This window comes from Colletotrichum scovillei (genome assembly GCF_011075155.1).
Source record: "Colletotrichum scovillei strain TJNH1 chromosome Unknown Contig00008, whole genome shotgun sequence".
Lineage (NCBI taxonomy): Eukaryota > Fungi > Ascomycota > Sordariomycetes > Glomerellales > Glomerellaceae > Colletotrichum > Colletotrichum scovillei.
The window spans coordinates 1,398,345-1,416,459 of record NW_023336266.1 but is presented as its reverse complement, the minus strand read 5'-3'; the positions used below and the strand labels follow the sequence as shown (position 1 = coordinate 1,416,459).

Sequence of the window (18,115 nt, the reverse complement as noted above, 5' to 3'; positions counted from 1 at the left end):
CCACGAGGTGATTCCCCGTCTTTAGATGACAATCCTTGATATGCCATTGCTCGTGATCCCTGACACATCTTCAGTCACGCAACATAGCTTTCATCCCTGCGTATGGGGGATTTAACGATTAGTAGCTGCTCCAACCAAAGAAGTAAAAAGTGCAACACGGCTTACGGAAGTAATCCCCAGACCACCATACAGCCCAACAGCCCATGAGCTCAAAACTCGGAACAGCCCCTTTCCCGGTTCACCTTCTTTATAGCAAACGTAGCCATCGATAATGCCACAATAGAGACCCGAAGTCAGAAGAACGGTGTCGATAGCTCTGAAGTCGCCTATGGCATAAAATGTGTAAATCAGCAGCCCAATGACTGATGTGCGTGCCGAAGACAGGCTGAAGGTAGCATGAGCGGTCGGGGACGAGGCGATTCTATCCGGAAGGCCGAAAGCTCTGATTGAACCGGCGGGGTTAAAGAGCGCGAGAAGTCCGCCAAAAGTGGTGGTCGTTGCGACAAAGAGGGGGAAGATGTGGCGGGGATTTATAGAAGCCATTGCTAAAACTTGGGTGTTGAGTCCGAAAGCGGAGTCGGGAAGCCTTGCAGTCATAAGGCAACCCCAGACATTGAGGAAAATGAGGATGACAAGTCTATTATCACTTAGAAGGTTGGAGAGGTGATCAAGTCTACCTACCTTAGGCAGCAGTGTAAGCTGACAAGGAAGCTGCTTACATACACACCTTGCGCCACAATGTTGCTGGTGTAAATACCGATTTTCAGGATGGACCTAAAAACAAGTAGACCGATACCTACAATCGCTTTTTCTACTCATTTTGACTCATTCTATCTTGAAAGTTGGGTTTGTCGAAAGCCGTGCCTTTTGATCTATGTGCTAGTAGACTTCTTGTGAGCAGTAGAACCAAACACATGCCACCCCCAATTCTCCTCAGAAACCCACCTCTTTCATGTTTTCTGGGCATTGATTATACTTGTGAATTTATCTCGAGGCTTCACAAATTTGTTTGGTTTCCTTCTACTTCAGGCTTTTGAGGTCCACGGAGCTTCGATTCTGACTCTTGAAACCCTAGTTCCTCTCTCAAAGAACGCAGAGAGCCGAGGGACAGCATCTCAGCCTCGGATCTTGGAGGAGAAACTCTTTCGATCTGCGGTAGCTGTAGTGACTGAGGATGACCTGGAAAATAACAGGGAGAGAGTCAGACTAGTCACTGTGTACGGCTGCGGCATTCCATGATATCTTCCAAAACTTCGTTTCGCTAGACGGGTGGAACATGCAGGCATAGGCTTGAAACTTTCTGGTGTGAAGGTCATTTCAGATCTGTGCTATCGCCCGAGAAGTCGTGGCAATACTGGCAGCACAGAGGTCACAAAAATAAAGACGATCGGTGCATATGCAAGATTGCTGCCTGGCGGGAACTGAAAAGTGATCGGGTGCACTTGGGTGACATAGAGTCACATGGCTAACTTGATGGATTATAGCTAGGCTAAGTATGATGAACTAGCCTTTGGCCTCGATTGCGATCACATAGAGTACGTCAGGGGAATCTTAGTAGTTGACTGTCACATGAAGTGATTTTTGATGTCCTAATTCGTATTTTTGGCTTGCTCGGGGGAATTGAGTATCATAAGACAAAGTGCGTCCTGCAAGGAAAAGTCAGACAAAATCACGGTGCCTTGAAAAGGGATTCTTACTGAACTCAATGCCTTTCCCCGACTATAAATTCGATGCTTTAGGCCAGTACTGGTGTGCTCTGGCTCTGAATCCGTTTGCTGTGCCTCCTCGCGAGTTGTATCCTCATCTGTTTCGGCGGTAAAGAAATCGGCAGTGAGGCTCTCGACTTCAACCTCTCCTGGTATCAATCCAAGTCTTGAAGATTGGTTCGAAACAAAATCCCAACTGGTAGTTTTGTTGCCACTCAGAGAGAGTGGTTCATCCTCCGTCCCTACTGGGTGCTTCGATACTCCGCATTTCAATGTGGACTGTCGCTGCCGGCTCTCCCCGATGTTTCCGTTTTCGCAATTCTCTTGTACCACTTGCCTAAGTCCTGTCTTGGCCTCGCGTTCGATGCTTGGACTTCTTCTCCGTCTTGATCGATATGAGTGTCTCGCAGGCAGCCGATGACTGTCTAGATCCGGATCAGGGTTGTGCTCGTCGTAGAATCCGAATTGCGAAAGTTCGGACCATCTGAAATACCTCAATCTCCCCACTACCCTTGGTCTCGATTTCAACCTTTTCTCCAGGGTTCGATCCAGGATTTCTGTTGATGCTGCTGTACCTCCTGTCTCCGGTGTCCTCTCAGGCTCCTTCGGCTCTGTCCGTCTGCACGTGACAAGAACGCAAACTAGGCCTTTTGGACGGAACAGCTCGTTGTTCGCCTTTTGCAGAATTTCAGTCATTGCGCTGCCTTTTGTTGTATGCTTTCTGTAGCTTGACGCCACGCCTATCGCCATTGAAAGCAGCGTGGGACGTGCTGTGGTGGAAGCCGTCATGTTAGCGAAGCCGTTGATATCCATGACAAGGTCTCTTGGTGATGCTGATTGCTCTTCTACTCGATTCAGGTCATCTATGAATCTCAGGAACTCCCTCTTCTCGATGCCGCAGTTTTGTAGGCCCGGGGGGTAAGTTGGTGTAAATTTTGGTAACATTGTTCTGGATAATCGCTGTTTGATGACGATCGGATACGCTAGTCGGGGCCGACTGAAGGTAATCGTCGGCATTTCAGGACCGGGGGTTAAATTGTTGTCAGGCAGTCTCGGGGTGGCATCTTTTAGGACATCGAGATATTGCTGCAATTCTCTGGATCGGGGTTGAAATCGCGATTCTTGTTGCTTGATGAGGTGCCTTTCGGAGATTCTTTGAATAAGAGCAAGACTTCGATTCCGATCTTCTTCGTCTGTGGTCTGTCTTTTCTCGTGTTTGCAAAGCTCGAGTGACGTAGAGCCAGTCTCTTGAGTTGAATGTGATACGCAGCCGTCCAAGAAGCTTATGGGCTGGCCGGGAACCGATCCAGATAGCGACTCGGTACCGTGTGCATATGTCGCCATCTTCTGAATGACTTCACTGCGCCCGAATCCAGCTTAACACCACTGACCTATGAGACATTCGGATCGATTTCGAATTTGCATTGTGAGTGTAAAGTCGAAAAGAAACCAGGAGATTTTCAATGTCGAATGATGTCTGGGATCCTCCGGACAGGCCGGCGGACATCTGTCTGTCTGCAACACATCCCGACCCTGGATATGCGCGCGGCACGTTGTGGGATGACAAGTGAGACACGCTACTAGTTTGAACTTTCCAGCGGTGTTCTCCGAAAGAGAAGATTACGTGCATAACCGAGTCCGGAGGTCAAGCGCGGCGAGTGCGCAGGCGGGTGCGAATGCGACGAAGGAAAAAAGGGGCCCGGGTGCACTCCTAACTCGGACTTCGGCCCTCATCAAAGGTGAAAACCGACTCCGCCTCCAACGGCTCACATAAGTTCGACCAACCAACCCGTAGACCTAAAACGAGTTCGCTATGCGACAGAGTATTGACATCCTGATTGCATCCCTCATCCCACCGGGATTGGAAGATCATCGAGAAGGGCACGGCATTCCTTTCAACGGACAGTGTCTAACTAAATACAGCCATCTTTCCGAAGCGCCTATTCTTCGGGTTGATATCGAAGTCCATGATCCATCTGATGGCTTCAAAAGCTCTTGAGCAACCGCCTCCACCAAGTTAGTCTATCCAAATCATGTTCTCCAGTCTCAATTTCCCGTGACTCATCCAGATCCCGTCGGCGACCGGACATCAGATCAATCTCGCCCACCCTCCAGAAATGCGTCTTAAACCAGAACTTGTATCCGAACCAAATGATGGGAAACAAGGGTAACAAGATGTAAGCATCGACGAATGATCCGGCATCGAATGGAGCAAGGGTGGTCCAACCCTGCACAACAGCCAGGAAGATGTTTGCCGCCAAACCGAAGTAGGCATTCCACGGATACCACAGCGAAATAAATGGCAGTGAACTCTCCGCATGGCCCTGAGCCTTCCATGCTTGTCTGAATCGGATGTGGATGAAAGAGATGGATCCCCAGACGAGGAATGTCGAGACACCGCTGAGATTGACGATATAAGAGTACGCCTTGCTGGCGCCTGTGCTGATGTTCATCATTGACAGCGCGCCGCACAGGTTGGTGAAAACGATAGCCGGAATGGGGACACCACGGCTATCAGTCCTACCCAAGATCTTGGGCGCCTTCTTATCCTGTCCCATGTACAGAAGGGTGCGGGATCCGATATAGATGGACGAGTTGCACGCTGATAAGCATGTAACAAAGATGAAGGCGTTGATCAAGTGCACGCCCCCTTCCCAGCCGGCGTTCTGGATAGCCACCGTCATGGGACTCTTTACGGCACGGGAGCCCCCGTTGACGAGCTCGTCGGCATTGGCCGGGCATGTAAGGCCGAAGAAGAAGGCAGAGCCCATGTAGATGAAGATGATGCGCCAGAACACCTGGCGAATGGCGAGTGGCACGGCGACCCGAGGATTCTTGGTTTCGGTGGCGGCGACGGCGACAGACTCGACACCGGCGTAGAATGTTGAGCAGAAGACAAAGACTTTGGCGGTACCTCGGAAGCCGTCGGTAAATGCGCCGGGGTCACGCCAATATTTAAAGCCCAGGGCTTCTTGTCCAGGGATTCCGCCAGCAGCGTACCTGGCTTCCAAATTAGCTTGTGTTGATCCGAATCGATATCATGGATTGTGACTTACACAATGGAGAAGAGAAAGTATGCGACCAAGCCAATCAGCTTCAGCAAAGCCAACCAGAATTCTGCCTCTCCAAAAGCCTCGACTCCGAGCAGTTGGAAGCCAAGAAAGAGTGTCTGAGTGCATATCAGCGGCGTTGGTCTCCAAAATGTTCATAGAAAAGCATACCCAGAAGATCAGGAAGTAACCCCACAGCGGCACTTTGTCGCTCCAAAAGACGAAAATGCTCGATAACACGTTGTACTCATTGGCCAAGACACACATCCAGATGATGTAGTAATTCCAACCCAGCGCAACACCAAAAGCCTTGTCGACAAACCGATCCGCCAACCCGGTGAACGCGCCACCGCTGGGATACAACGTCGTCAACTCGCCCAAGCTCTGCATAATGCTGAACGCAATGATACCAATGACGCCGAACCCGATGAGCAGGGCGGCGGGTCCGCCGTTGGAGAGCGCGCCTCCCGCGCCGATCAGGAGACCCGGCCCGATGATGCCCGCCAGAGCCATCATGCTGAGGTGCCGGGTCTTGAGGCCTCGCTTGACGCCGCTGTGCGGGTCAATGGCTGCGAAGTCGGCGTCCGCTGAAGTTGAATCATCTGCATAGCCTGCGCGGCCGACGCGCGCGTCTTCGATAACAGGAACGTCATCGCCGTCCTTGTCGTAAGCTCGGTATCGTGACATTGTGGCGCCGGGCTTTCTAGAAGTGTGCAATGTGAACGCGAGGGGCGGGAGGATTTGATAAGTCAATGATCCTGCCAAGATGAGACGGTATCAGTGGTCCAGTACGGTCCCAGTCGCTTATCAGTCACCCCTCTCCCGTCTGGAGAGTTGGAGATTCGCAAGTTGAGTGTCCAATGTTGTTTGAGGTTGGGAGAGATATTTCAAATTCATTAAGGAATTCGACCCGGCCCTTTGGATCGGGATTTCGAATGCATTACCGCGAAGTAATGGCCGGGCCACTGCAGTTGAGAAAATCTCGTCATATCAAAACGTGTGCAGAGTGACACCGTGGTGATGGCGGATTTGCGCCGCGGGATCGCGTCATCGCCTGTCCTTGTCTCAAAGTCTCTCTCATTGGGCCATCGAGGGGCTTCAATGGTTCGAGACCCGCTTACATGCCGTTTAGTGCGGGGGGCATCCCGACCTCTTTCACGATCTCTTCCCGTTTAGGAGATTCTATTAGACGTTGGTATTCAGTCACAATGGTGGCTGGTGACTCGTGCAAAAAGGCTAATAGATGTTGTTATAGACTTGGAATTGGTGTCAATTGAGGCATGGTCTTTGAGGGTTATTGCAGTAATGTCGCAAGGATTATCGTCCTCGAGACGATGGTCTCAACTCGAGCTCGTTGAGTACAATAACACAGCCTTCTTCGACACCATGCACAGATAAAATGAGAAATGGTGAATCGGCACAAGGAAAATAATGCAGTGTGAGCTTGTCCACCATCCGAGCATGCCTCGTCGTCCCTCACACAACCAGGTCGAAATAGAATTCAACTCACGCTAGAAGAAGGCAGCCTCATTAGCATTTGTGAACAATTATTAATGGGTCATCTACTTACCACTCGCCATCTGCAAAACAAATTGAGCAGCAGCGTCCGCATCTTCAGCATACGTTAAATGGTCGACAGTTATGAAGCCTCCACTGCAAACAGCATCATTCTCGTGGCAGATGATTTTAGTCTTGCCCTCAGCGCCCGTAATGGCGTTCGGGTTGCCAGGATCCCCAAAGGTCAGAACAGAGTTGATCTTGGCCATGGTAGCCGCCGGAAGAGTGTTTGCAGTGCTACGAACAACCAGAGCACCCTGAGAGTAGCCTGACATTACAATTTTGGTATTCGGGCACTTTGTAGCAGCTTCATTGATGAAGTTCGTCCTAAGCAGCCTAGAGTAAGCTTTCGCCTCTTGCTATCCTTGATCCATCTTCGACCCAGGAAAGATGTCTTTTGAGAAACTTACATGCTTGGGACACCCTCGGTGCCATTTTTGTTGAACCCAGCAAAGGTCGCAGGGTACTCGACACCCTGAATCGAAACGGTTTTGGTCCCACGCTGTTGGTTGAGAGCATCGAAAAATGGCGGCCCTGTAACAAGACCAACATTGCCGGGCTCAGTGGTGCCTCGGGCAAATATGACGGTGATGTCGGCGCACGCTGCATTATCCTCCAAGTCATCCTCCGTCGTGTCGATGCCGACAGAATCCGCGAGGCCCTGTTGAAGAGGGGTCAAGACCAGTCCGACTGCGTCGAGAGCTGCCGCACCCGCTGGTAGAGTGCTAATGATTCTGAGGAATTGATTCAGTGGACCAGAAGGGAATTTGGCCAGGACGTCGGGAATATCTTGTCTTTCCTCAAGATCTGAAAAGCCTAGCGCCATTCGTTTCAAGTCGGTCATCAGCTCATCGGTCTCCGATGCAGGAAGGCCATGAACTAAGGACGCAGTCTGCATGCCAAGGAAGGCGAGGACAAATGCCATTCGGCAGGCTGGAAGTGAGGGCAGCATCTTGAGGATGATTTCTCTCGGTGAAATGTTCAGGTGAACGAATGACTTGACTATAAGATACCAGATGAGATGCAGACCCTGATCTCAAAGAAAGACAGGTCGAAGGTCCAGAATATATGTTCACGGAGAGTTTACGGGCTTCTCATGGCTTCAAGGTATGGGTCGAGTTGGCAGCCCAGGGCAGCGAATGTGATTGGCTCATCGAGAGCTGAAGTTGTCGTCTACCATCACCTAGCACGTCTGTTTGCACGCTTCAGGAAGGCTTTTGCACCTTAGACTAGGGCATATACCTAATAATTGAGTCTCTATAGGGCTTTGAAGTAGGATCACCCCGCATCGATTGCCAAATGAGTTCAGGGGCAGCGTTCAATCCGGGCGCAATGTACAGCCGTTACTAGTTTTGAAAGCATGATATGTCGTATTTCAGTAATTCCTCTAGAGTTAATGCCAGAGACTAGATGAACCATTGGCGGGTTCTGACGTATGCGGTCGGATGATGCATGTCAAAAAAGCTGGAGAAGAACACCAACGTCGGTCTTTGAAACACATGGGACGACATCGAAGAGCGTCTCAAGCCGAGGCTTGCAAAGCTCCAGCCTCGAGAACAGGCACAATAGGTAACTGCCGAAGAAATGCAAGGCCACCAACTCCAGCAGTCGGGGGGTGAGGTAGCATCGAGGCCTGCACTAGTCGGGCTAGCCATGATTTTGCAGGCGCCTCATTGCAACCATCTGAACTACTCCACATTGGCAGCTGTCTGTGCCCCGTGACAGATGACGAGAAGGCCTGAATTGAAGGAGAGTAGAAAAGATCTAGCGCTTCTCAACAATGGTTGGTTGGTCTTCTGAGAAAGAAAAAATAACTTCCAATACCTCGCAGAAATGAATATGCTCAAGGTCTTGTTTTCTACCCTGCAACCTCTCGATAGCAGTAAAACAGACAGAAGTCAATTGTTCAGTGAAGAAGTTGATACTAAGATTCTACAGTCTATGGAATTACAAACGCCAGCAGATCAAAGGAAAGGGTAGTTGTAAAAATCTAACAGGTGGAAACTCTCCCCATCTCTTCGCCTCGTCAGATACATGCCTTCAGTTCCCCTCACTGGGCCTTCGCTTTTGACTCATCGATTCCGAGGCGGCCGAGAACAGCGCGAACGCTCTCCCCGTGGTACGAGTACATCCACTTGCAGCCCATGTGAGGACCGACCATCTTGATGTAAGCCCAGATGGTCATCTCCTTGATCCACTGGTGAATGAAGGAGGTGGACGTCTTGCGCAGGTCGCCGTTCTGGGTGGTGAAGTCCACAATCTTGGACACGCGGTCCTTTCGGTGGTCCTCCCAGGCTTGGATGACCTGCGGGCGGGCGTTGTCTTTGAAGAGCGGCGCCTTGATGTGAGCGAGGGTGTATGCGAGGGTTTCCGCGTCCTCAAAGGAAGTCGCACCACCTTGTCCGCCCTGTAGGGGAGTCGTCAGCGTGTCTTACATTTTTCCGGAAGTTTGTATTCACTTACAGTTGGGGGCATGCCGTGGGTTGCGTCTCCAATGAGGAGAACACGGCGGCTCGGGGAAGACCAGGATTCCTTGGCAGAAAGCAAGTAGAAACTGGAGAACTTTTCGTCAGTCATCCGTAATTATACAGCTGCAGAAGGTTGATCACTCACGGCCAGAGAGTCAACGACTCAGTCGGGGTCCGGTGGCACAGGGCGCGCACGACCTCGGGCCAGCTCGAATCAATAGGGAACCTCTCTTTAATCATCTTCGCCAAAGTCTCCTTGTCGGCGTCCAGCGCCGCCCACTCCTCACGCGGCCGCTCCTCAACCTCAAAGGTCGCAAAGTAGCTAACCTCGTCGCCGTCCGCCGACGCTGGCATGACGGCGAAGGAGCCATTGCCGCCGAAAAGCATACAGGGGTAGTGCATATCCGTGTCGACGTCGGGCAAGTCGCTGAGCTTGAAGGTGCCAGAGATACCAGCAAGGCCCTGGAATACGGGCTTGCTGCCGTTGGGGCGCACAAACGACCGCACGCGCGAGTGGATTCCATCGGCGCCGATGATGAACTCGGCCGTCACGGTCTCACCGTCCTCGAACTCCACGGTCGCCGAAGTATCTGTCTCCTCGCGAACGCCGGCGCACTTCTTCCCGTAGTGGATCGGCACCCCGAGGAGCTCGAGCTGGCGGATCAGCTCGCCGCGGAGGACGGTGCGGCGGATGCGTAGGGCCGGGTAGTTGTACTCTTCATAGCTGCCGTTGAGGACCTTGGCCAAGAGGCCGCCACGACCGTTGAGGAAGGCGACGGACTCGAAGGCGAAGCCTTGGGGGCGGAGGGTGTCGTAGACGCCAATGTGGTCGAGGACGCGGAGGGCGTTGGGTGAGAGGGCAATGTTGCCGCCTGAGACGAAGTCCTTGGGCCTGGCTTCGTAGACTGCGGAGGAGATGCCACTCTTGTGAAGGTAAAGGGCGAGGGTGAGTCCCTGGGAGAGTGGTTAGTCAAGAAACGAATAGGTATCAGATATCAAGGTCGTTAATACGGAGAGACCGCCACCAATGATAGCGACTTGAGCCATTGTGGAAGTTGAGGCTAAAGTATTTGATTAAGTAAGGAAATGGGTATCGTATATAGCGGTCCTGGTGAAAAGTCGGTCTCAAATATCGATCGCTGCGTATCCTGGATGTATCAAGAGATGTTTTGGTGCTGTCAATGTGTTCTGTGATGGACCTGAGCTCTAACTAAACTCATCTCACCCTCCAAGTCGCTTAATCTTATACAAGACCCGCGTGTTCCGTGAAATTGCACCTATCCGCTGCGATGCGGGATCGAGCCAAGCAACGTACGATCGCTTGTCCGATACGGTTGCAGCCATCTCCGTCGTCCGCGGCGGTTTTCTGTAGCTGGGGGCTAGCGGAGCCGTCAGTCGGATCGGTCTCCGGTGAGGACGGAGGATGATGGGCGGACTTGGTGTGGCGTCTCAGTGAGACGATGCTTTGTACAACTGCTGCTACTGCTGCCTGTCGTAAGCACAATTCCTGCATGTCTTTGGTGTGTATATTGGCCGTTAACTTCAGTGTGTATCCTTCGCTGCCAGCTATGTCTCGGGAATAACCCTTGTGATGGCAAATGGAGCAAAGAAGAAACGTCAGTCGAGGGGTGTGGTTGAGCACTGCGTTCATCGCTCGAGCTGACTCCAGTCCCTCTACTGGCTGGATAGATCCCAGCGCACCTAGACTTATTCCATTCTACTAGCATATTCAGAGTAACGAATAAACAGCCTTCCTTCTCATTGTTTGTTAAATTGAAAGCAGAATCACGCGTTTTTGGCGCCATCCCTGCATCCTTCGCCTGAGTTGTGCTCCGTATCCGCGCGCGTTAAGGTAAGCGCCGTCCCGTCAAGAAGCGGACGCTACACTGCACAGCCACACCCCGCGCACCAAAATGATTTGGCCTTTGATAGAGTGCCAGTTCCATACCGCACTTGAATAAGACCAAGGCCATCACAGACGACATGAAAATTTTGAGATCCTGATTTCGACTGTTTCTTTGATGATTGATGTTATTCTCGCCACGGCTCACTTTTGGAGCCACCTCAACCCTAGTAACCTACTCGTACCTGGTTAAGAGAATTGCATACAATTGATCTTGAAGAAAATTTTATTTTCGCGTAAACACCTACAATAATTTTGTCACTTTTTCGTTCTTCCGTTGAGATTCGTGTAGTTCCTCTAGTTCGTTGAACAACAAAAGAATGCATGATCCTATGCGCCGAGATCGATGGTGTCAATCTGGAGATCGTAAATTGACATCGGCTTTATGGTGCAAGTTCTTTTGGCAGAATTTACAGATACATAGTGCGAATTGCGATGTCCCAAATGTGGTAACAATAGCATCAACTGGTTGATATGCCTCATGCCTGTGTTCATGAATAATGATTCATGAATAATACTTGCGTCGTGCATAAGGACAACTACAGGGTCATTGAGAAGGATGTATCTGATAACCGAAGACTTCGATCTCATCGAACACGATTTGAGCAACGGACAAGCAGTTGAGACAAGCGTTCCTGGTAATGGCATCTTCTGCGGAGTAGCTGCTGGAATTATCATCGTAGTGTGTCCCACTCGTGCACCAGTAAGCACCTTCGGGATGGCTCGGCAACGGTCGAAATTTGGGGAATCATGAGTGGATTGTCTGGAGATAGATGTTATGAAGTATATACGAGGAAACAAGCTGCTTGGCTTTTGTGGCCTCTAGTGTTCCAGAAAGCCCTCTGCTAGCGCAACATGGCTTGATCATGGTTTCAAGGTCGGTGTGAATAGCTACGCAGTCGGTCACCGGTGTGGATTGATTCACAAGACTTGGCGAAGGATGCAATTGCCGATTGCCCAGCCTTTGCTGGACCTTTGGTCTTTGCATCTTGTCAAACATTGAGTAATCTGCACTTCGCTGTAGCGTAGACCTGACAGACCCCACTTTGCCAATTGCGGAACTATCGCCGCACTTAGATGTCGAGCTTGCGAATATCCCAACGGAGAGTCTCCGTCCTTGCGCGTTGGCTTACGTGCATTGCATCAAATATTTTCAAGGGTCCTTGGAGAAATGAGCCCACCCGCAAGGCAGCAGTTGTAACTCGCCGGCTCCCGCAACCAACGAACTAAGAGCTCCATAATAGCTCCATTAAATGTCCGATAATGATTTGCCTATGAAAGATATGTGATTCTGGTCTGGACCGAAGGATTCGCACTCCACGAGGCGCTGCCCATCGGGCGTAAAGAGATGCTTCGAGACAATAACGCCGATCTTCTTCGCAAGTTGCAACAGTAAGCGCGGCGATGAAACCCAAAGATGGTAACAGTGACAGTCGACACATCACTAGCTTACTCACGAGGCAACTGATAACGTACAAGTTCCACAAAAAGGAGAACCCTTAGAGTTTAGACATCTTTATTTCTTGTTACATCGTTTGAACGCATATGCAGGGGGGGTTATCATAAGTTTAAAAAAAGAGATCATGCCTTTGTGATGAACATGGACTGCACGTTGCAGTACGCCTTCAGACCGCCAGCGCCGTACTCGTATCCGATACCGCTCTGCTTGTGACCGCCAAATGGCGCATCGTACTGCAGCTCCAAGTGGGTGTTGATCCAGACGTTGCCGGCCTTAAGCTTTTTGGCGACGCTCTGTGCCTTCTCGACGTCCTTCGACCAGACCGAAGCGCCGAGACCCATGAGGGTGTCATTGGCGCGGTGAATAACCTCCTTCTCGTCGCTCCACTTGAGGACGGGGAAGACGGGACCTGGGATACCCCCATGTTAGCCTCGGTGGAGAACAATGTTTTTTTTTTTTTTTCATTTGCAGAAGGGAGGGGCGGCACGATTGAGGGGCAATGACGGGTTGGGCGATTGAGTTCGCCCGTGCATGATTTTCACTTTGGGTAGCGGGAGAACATGAACTCACCGAAAGGTTCCTCGACGACAATCCTCGAGTTATCGGGCGGGTTGTCAACCATTGTGGGAGTGATGAAGTAGCCCTTGCCGTTGGAAGCGGGCGCGGTGGATCCCGCGGCCACCTTGAGCTTGGTCTCCTCAATGTCCTTGAGGAGCTCCTTGACGCGCTCAAACTGCATCTGGTTTTGAACGGGGCCGAGCATTGTGCCCTCCTGCTGTCCGTCACCGACGGGTAGGTTCTTGATGGCGGTGGCAATCTCGGCGACAAGCTCGTCGTAGATGGCCTCGTGGATATAGATGCGCTTGATGGCGATACAGACCTATAGTAATTGTGTGGTGTCAGCGGCTGTATGACTTTGGCTCTTTTGATGGGACTTTTGTCAACCAGCTCCTACGTACCTGTCCAGAGTTGTACAGAGCCAGCATGGCAATCTGTGATACGTCAGCATGAATTCTCTACATCTCGTCGCAGACATTGACGTACCTTGGGCGCGACAGCCTTGACATCGACATCAGGAAGGACGATAGCAGCATCGTTTCCACCACTGTGATTTCACGAGTCAGCGACTATCTCCACACTACCATCCGGGGAGAGGCGGGACGCAAAAAAATCATCCCAAATCGTCCACTTACAGCTCCAGAGTGACTCGCTTCAGGGTCTTGCTGCAGCTCTCCATCACTCGCTTGCCGGTTGCCGTTGAACCAGTGAAGCTGACCTTGTCCACACCAGGGTGGGAGGTCAACCAGGGTCCGAGGTTATCATCACCGCTGAGGGCCTGGAAGATGCCGGGCGGGAAGAATTGCTGCGCCAGTTCGACGAGCTTGAGGTCACAGTAGGGTGTGAAAGGACTATTGTGACTCAGTGTTAGTGCCTAGCATGTGTGTGTAAGATGATAACGGGAACGGATCCGGAGCTTACGATGGCTTCAGGATGAAGGCATTGCCGGTGACGAGGGCAGGGGCAATCTTGCCACAAGCTATTGAGTCGTGTTAGTTGGAAACTTGCGCCGGGCGCATCACATTGGAGGAGGCATACCGAGGAGGATGGGGACTGGGCGTAATAAATTAGCGGATTGATCGACTAAGACTACGGGAGTGGTACGACTTACAGTTCCAGGGAACGATGCCGACGGCGACGCCCAAGGGGACGTATCTCGTGAGAACGCGGCGATCGGGGTTGTTGTCGACAACCTCTTCGGGGAAAGGAAGGTTGGTCATTCCCTTGAAGTGCTTGACGGCCTCGCCGATCTCGAACTGTGCGAAAGGAAGCTGTGCGACGCATGAGATGTCAACACGACTCGTTCCAAGATCACCACTATCCCACGCCAATGACTTACAGGCTTGCCCTGCTCCTTGGTGAGCATCAGCGCAAACTCATCAGCGTGCGCCTCGAGAGCTTCACCGAGCTTGAAGAGGGCCTGTTGGCGCTCCTCGTACGGTGTCTCGGACCAGGCATCTTGAGCCTTCTTGGCAGCCTGCACGGCTCTGTCGACGTCTTCGGGTGTTGAGAGAGGAACCTCGGGGTTGGCCTCGAGGGTAGATGGGTTCGGGCTGTTCCTCGTCTTGCTCGTCGACTCGAGCTTACCGTCGATAATGTTGTAGAACTTGGTCCAGTCCAGCTTGGACGTGCCGTTCGTGGCCATGATGGGCGACAGTGTGGAATGAGATTGTAGAAGACTGGATGAGATTTGGGGCCCTGGTCTGGGTGCGGGAAGTTACGCTGCGGTCTGGTCCGTGGTATGTGATGGGAAGAGAAAAAAGTATCAGGGTCTGATTTTGGAAACTTGACTGGCACAGATGATCGGGTGAAAAGGAAACGCAGGGCGAGAAGAAGTAGAGGGAGGGGGGGCACTGGATATGGAACATGCGAAAGCGACTACTTTTTGCCTTCTCGACCTGTTTCTTCCTCCCCCTTCTCCTGATTCTCTCTTCCGGGGGCAAGGAGGGGTCGCTTGGGTTGCTCACAATCGCATTATGAGGAACAACGAACCAGTGGAGGGGCACGAGGAGGGGGACGTGGAGAGAGAACCGGGGCACGTTACCGGGATGCCATGTCCTAGACCGAGGGTCGTCGTCTTGAACTCCGTTTTCGATGTCACGATGGCCGTTGTCGATTGACATGGACTACTCGCAGAATTGGAGCGTGGTAAGCGTGGCCCCGCGGGCAAACCGGGGTTGTATGGGGATAGTCCAGAGCTATTTCAAATTTGGGGTAGCTCACCCGGCCAAGGCTCCCACTATGGGTAGCTTTGCCTCCCTCTGCGTGGCTCTCACAGAATTACTCCTCAGTTTTCCCTGTCTCTGTATCCGTTTTGGAGCAAGAGTAGGATGTTGAAGTGGACGGCAACTGGTTCTGTTCCATTGTGTGTCTCGGTCAGGTTCTCAACTGCCACCCAAACCCGCAACCCGCCGCCCCGCGCCGCACCATTACAATCGACAACTCAGCCAAGCCAAGCCGCGACGGGGCAAGTGTTGAAACGCGGATGAGTTGATCGGCTTAATGGGCACTGGTACGTACCGTTATGTAGGGTTATGTAAGCCATTTTAGTGTACATATGAAGAGCATTAAGGCATGCGTAGTGTTTACGCATTGCCGTCTTCCGCAGTATGTTTACCGTCGCTGTCAATGCTGACACAGACTCTCTTGCTTCTCGTGCTGCGGGTTGCCCGCAGTAGTCTCTCTAAAGTGACGAAAGGGGGGAAGAAAGTTGGAGACGCAAGACAAGAGACGACTTTGAACTCGGCAACGTGCCGCTTTCAACCCCTCCTTTTGCGTTTTGCACCTGGACCCCGAACCGCACCTATTTCCCCGTAGGTAGGCAGAAGTTTGACCTGTGCTTGAACCGATCGTGTTTCTTAGCCGGGTGCATTTGGAGAAAGAGGGTCTGACTCGACCACCATCTGCGCCGTGCTGCCGCCGTTTGTCCACCTTAGCTCGCCTCGCGCTGCGTTTGAGGATTCGCCCTCCCTCCTGCAAGGTTGGTCATGCAGACAGACTCAAGGTCGAGTCAAGCTTCCCACGACTAGTGGTTGGCTGGAAACGCTCCCCCCAGGTCTTGGGTCTTCCCTCACAATCGATACATTGACCCGCCGGCTCGGCGCCGGCATGAGATGCATGTGGGGGTATTTCCGCCAGACTCTGTTACCTCGTGCCACGGCTTCGGCAATTGTTGCAGACTGTAGCAGGCGAAAAGAGAGCAAACAGAGCTTGTTCCCGATGGTCTGGCTCGCTTTTACGAAGCTAAGGCAAGCCGGCCGGCCAGCTTTCTAGTGTACAAAGTGTGTAAGGGAGGGGGGGAATGGTTCGGTCCAATTGATCCAGAAGGCTCGGGTTCGTTTCTGGTCGCCGGGTGGCCGCGTGCGCGCGCCCGCCCGGCCTCCTTGAGGAATATAACGACATGCATTCCCTCGCAAATCCCATCTGAATTCCAAAGAGTCCAAAGGCACATTGAGATTGTAGAGCAATTTTATGGCGACTATCATGGGCGGCGAAAGCAACCACAACCGCGCGGTTGTATACACGGAGCCCGGCACCACCCAAACGGAGGTCGTAGAACTACCGATCCCGGAGCCTGGCCCCGGAGAGGTTTTGGTTCGGCTGTGAGTTGACGCCCTTATTCAATATCACAAAGTTCAATTACTGATCACGCTATTTACTACTGCAGACAATACTCTGGTGTCTGTCATACCGATTACGGCTTTTGCATGAATGCATTCTCATCGGTCCCATTTCCCACACCAAAAGGTACGTCTCATCTGATTCGGACAGTCGACTCATTCAGCAAGGATCTAATCATGAAGCATCATAGGTCAAGTTGGTGGCCATGAGGGTACGTCAAAACTATACGTCGACTTTCTAGTCTTCCATTACGCCTCTGATCGAGTGGTCACTAATGTTCTCTCAGGAGTCGGCGAGGTTGTCGCCGTAGGTACAGGCGTCACATCACCTGCAATCGGTGACAGGGTGGGCATCAAATACGCGGCAGATGCATGTCTCAACTGCGGTATGGTCACGATCATCTCACACAAACTGCCTCCACTAACACGGCATCTCAGATCGGTGTCTTCAAGGCGGCGAATCATCATGCGCACAGGTTAAACTCTCTGGCTACTTCACCCCCGGCACATTCCAACAGTACTGCATATCGACGGCACGATACGTCACTCCCATCCCCGCAGGCCTCGACTCAGCAGAGGCCGCCCCTCTCATGTGCGGCGGCATCAGCGTCTACACAGCCCTCAAGCGCGCAGACGCCCGTCATGGCGACTGGGTTGTCATCGTGGGAGCCGGCGGGGGCCTCGGTCATCTCGCTATCCAGTACGCCCGCGTGATTGGGTGCCGCGTCTTGGCCATGGATATCGGCAGTAAGGAGAAATTCTGCCGCGACCTCGGGGCGACGGAATTCGTTGACTTCACGGCCTACCCCAGCGACGAGGACCTCACGGCAGCGATTAAGAAGATTACGGGCGGAGGAGCGAGAATCGTGCTCATGTGCTCGTCTAACAAGAAGGCCTACGTGCAATCTCCGAAGTGGCTCGGGTTCAGGGGCAAGCTCGTGTGCTTGGGTGTTCCCGAGAACAGCAGCCCAGCGATTGCGGACGTCGAACCCATGCTCGTGGACGAGTTGACTATTTTTGGTATGTTTGACTCCGTCATGACGTCTTTTCGACATGTGATTCGTTTATTGTGGACGCCAATGCTTACTTAGATGCTCCGCAGGTGTCAAGACTGGTAATAGACTCGAAGCCAAGGAATGCCTGGAGATCGCGGCACAGGGCAACATCAAGACTCACTTCCAACTTCGACGAATGAGAAGCTTAACGAAGGTAACTTGGTCTCTTTCTACACTTCTCGGTTGATAATGTTCATGCTGACACAACAATTCACAGATTTTCAATGAGATGGAATCTGGGGGCATTCAGGGACGTGTCGTGATTGACTTGAAGTAGACGCATACACATTATCATGACTCCTGTACATACTCTCAATTTATGATGACCATGAAACATTCACTGTGCACTTCTCATGTCACTTGTCCTCTCGCTTGAATCATAGTGGAAACCGGGAATAAAACGCGCGCGGTGTATTGGAAAGATCGTTCCGCATAGTGTTGCAAATTTGTACCCAATATTGGGAAGCTCGAGATATCTCACCCAGTCGTTAGGAATGTGGCCAATAGCGACAGGCTGCCAAATACTAACAAATCACTCAAGACAAGCTCGATAAGTGCCACGAGAGTGCCACGAGAGACAGCACAGTGCTCAAGTGCCGACTCGGCTCGCGAAGAACCGGGGTAAACTCCTGCTAACAGCAGTATATGCCGAGATAGCGGGACAGCTTAGACGAGCTAGACGATAGAGTTCAATTAAGCTGTCGGGCTGTGCTGGCAAGCTCGGCTTATGGCGTCGGCA

The 18,115-nt window shown here is 52.0% G+C and overlaps 6 protein-coding genes across 6 annotated transcripts; 1 reads left to right on the top strand and 5 right to left on the bottom strand.

Moving 5' to 3' along the window:
* Positions 1-1,416: 1,416 nt before the first annotated feature.
* HER10_EVM0013260 (uncharacterized protein) lies at positions 1,417-3,149 on the bottom strand. The gene is made up of 2 exons (XM_035482624.1): positions 1,698-3,149; positions 1,417-1,646 (listed from the first exon to the last, which is right to left on the bottom strand). Exons 1-2 carry the CDS (start codon positions 3,048-3,050, stop codon positions 1,590-1,592), a joined length of 1,410 nt encoding a protein of 469 aa, XP_035331101.1. The 5' UTR covers positions 3,051-3,149; the 3' UTR covers positions 1,417-1,589.
* Positions 3,150-3,480: 331 nt separating this feature from the next.
* HER10_EVM0007102 (amino acid permease) lies at positions 3,481-5,443 on the bottom strand (the record flags this gene model as incomplete). Its single annotated transcript, XM_035476668.1, has 3 exons — positions 3,481-4,706; positions 4,763-4,875; positions 4,928-5,443. 3 exons carry the CDS (start codon positions 5,441-5,443, stop codon positions 3,692-3,694), a joined length of 1,644 nt encoding a protein of 547 aa, XP_035330766.1. The 3' UTR covers positions 3,481-3,691.
* An 875-nt stretch (positions 5,444-6,318) lies between these two features.
* Positions 6,319-7,265, bottom strand: HER10_EVM0007672 (cutinase; the record flags this gene model as incomplete). Its single annotated transcript, XM_035477221.1, has 2 exons — positions 6,319-6,640; positions 6,724-7,265. The coding sequence occupies 2 exons, from the start codon at positions 7,263-7,265 to the stop codon at positions 6,319-6,321; spliced, it is 864 nt and encodes a 287-aa protein (XP_035330802.1).
* Positions 7,266-8,295: 1,030 nt separating this feature from the next.
* On the bottom strand, positions 8,296-10,549 carry HER10_EVM0010478 (uncharacterized protein). The gene is made up of 4 exons (XM_035479936.1): positions 9,793-10,549; positions 8,927-9,735; positions 8,777-8,867; positions 8,296-8,720 (listed from the first exon to the last, which is right to left on the bottom strand). Exons 1-4 carry the CDS (start codon positions 9,826-9,828, stop codon positions 8,364-8,366), a joined length of 1,293 nt encoding a protein of 430 aa, XP_035330946.1. The 5' UTR covers positions 9,829-10,549; the 3' UTR covers positions 8,296-8,363.
* A 1,716-nt stretch (positions 10,550-12,265) lies between these two features.
* On the bottom strand, positions 12,266-14,346 carry HER10_EVM0000887 (aldehyde dehydrogenase; the record flags this gene model as incomplete). The annotated part of the gene is made up of 8 exons (XM_035470654.1): positions 12,266-12,552; positions 12,714-13,023; positions 13,164-13,248; positions 13,337-13,552; positions 13,623-13,680; positions 13,740-13,754; positions 13,813-13,972; positions 14,041-14,346. The coding sequence occupies 8 exons, from the start codon at positions 14,344-14,346 to the stop codon at positions 12,266-12,268; spliced, it is 1,437 nt and encodes a 478-aa protein (XP_035330384.1).
* Positions 14,347-16,184: 1,838 nt separating this feature from the next.
* Positions 16,185-17,653, top strand: HER10_EVM0005727 (alcohol dehydrogenase; the record flags this gene model as incomplete). Its single annotated transcript, XM_035475332.1, has 7 exons — positions 16,185-16,303; positions 16,369-16,448; positions 16,513-16,533; positions 16,609-16,707; positions 16,760-17,341; positions 17,424-17,530; positions 17,594-17,653. The coding sequence occupies 7 exons, from the start codon at positions 16,185-16,187 to the stop codon at positions 17,651-17,653; spliced, it is 1,068 nt and encodes a 355-aa protein (XP_035330684.1).
* Positions 17,654-18,115: the final 462 nt, after the last annotated feature.

Excerpts from the sequence above, each read along its gene's own strand:
- HER10_EVM0013260 (XM_035482624.1), bottom strand. The coding sequence starts at position 3,050 with ATGGCGACATATGCACACGGTACCGAGTCGCTATCTGGATCGGTTCCC. Across the intron at positions 1,647-1,697 it reads GGGGAAAGGCATTGAGTTCA|GACGCACTTTGTCTTATGAT; the intron begins GTAAGAATCCCT and ends TTTTCCTTGCAG.
- HER10_EVM0010478 (XM_035479936.1), bottom strand. The coding sequence starts at position 9,828 with ATGGCTCAAGTCGCTATCATTGGTGGCGGTCTCTCC. Across the intron at positions 9,736-9,792 it reads TCATTGGTGGCGGTCTCTCC|GGACTCACCCTCGCCCTTTA; the intron begins GTATTAACGACC and ends CCACTCTCCCAG. Across the intron at positions 8,721-8,776 it reads CCCACGGCATGCCCCCAACT|GGCGGACAAGGTGGTGCGAC; the intron begins GTAAGTGAATAC and ends ACTCCCCTACAG.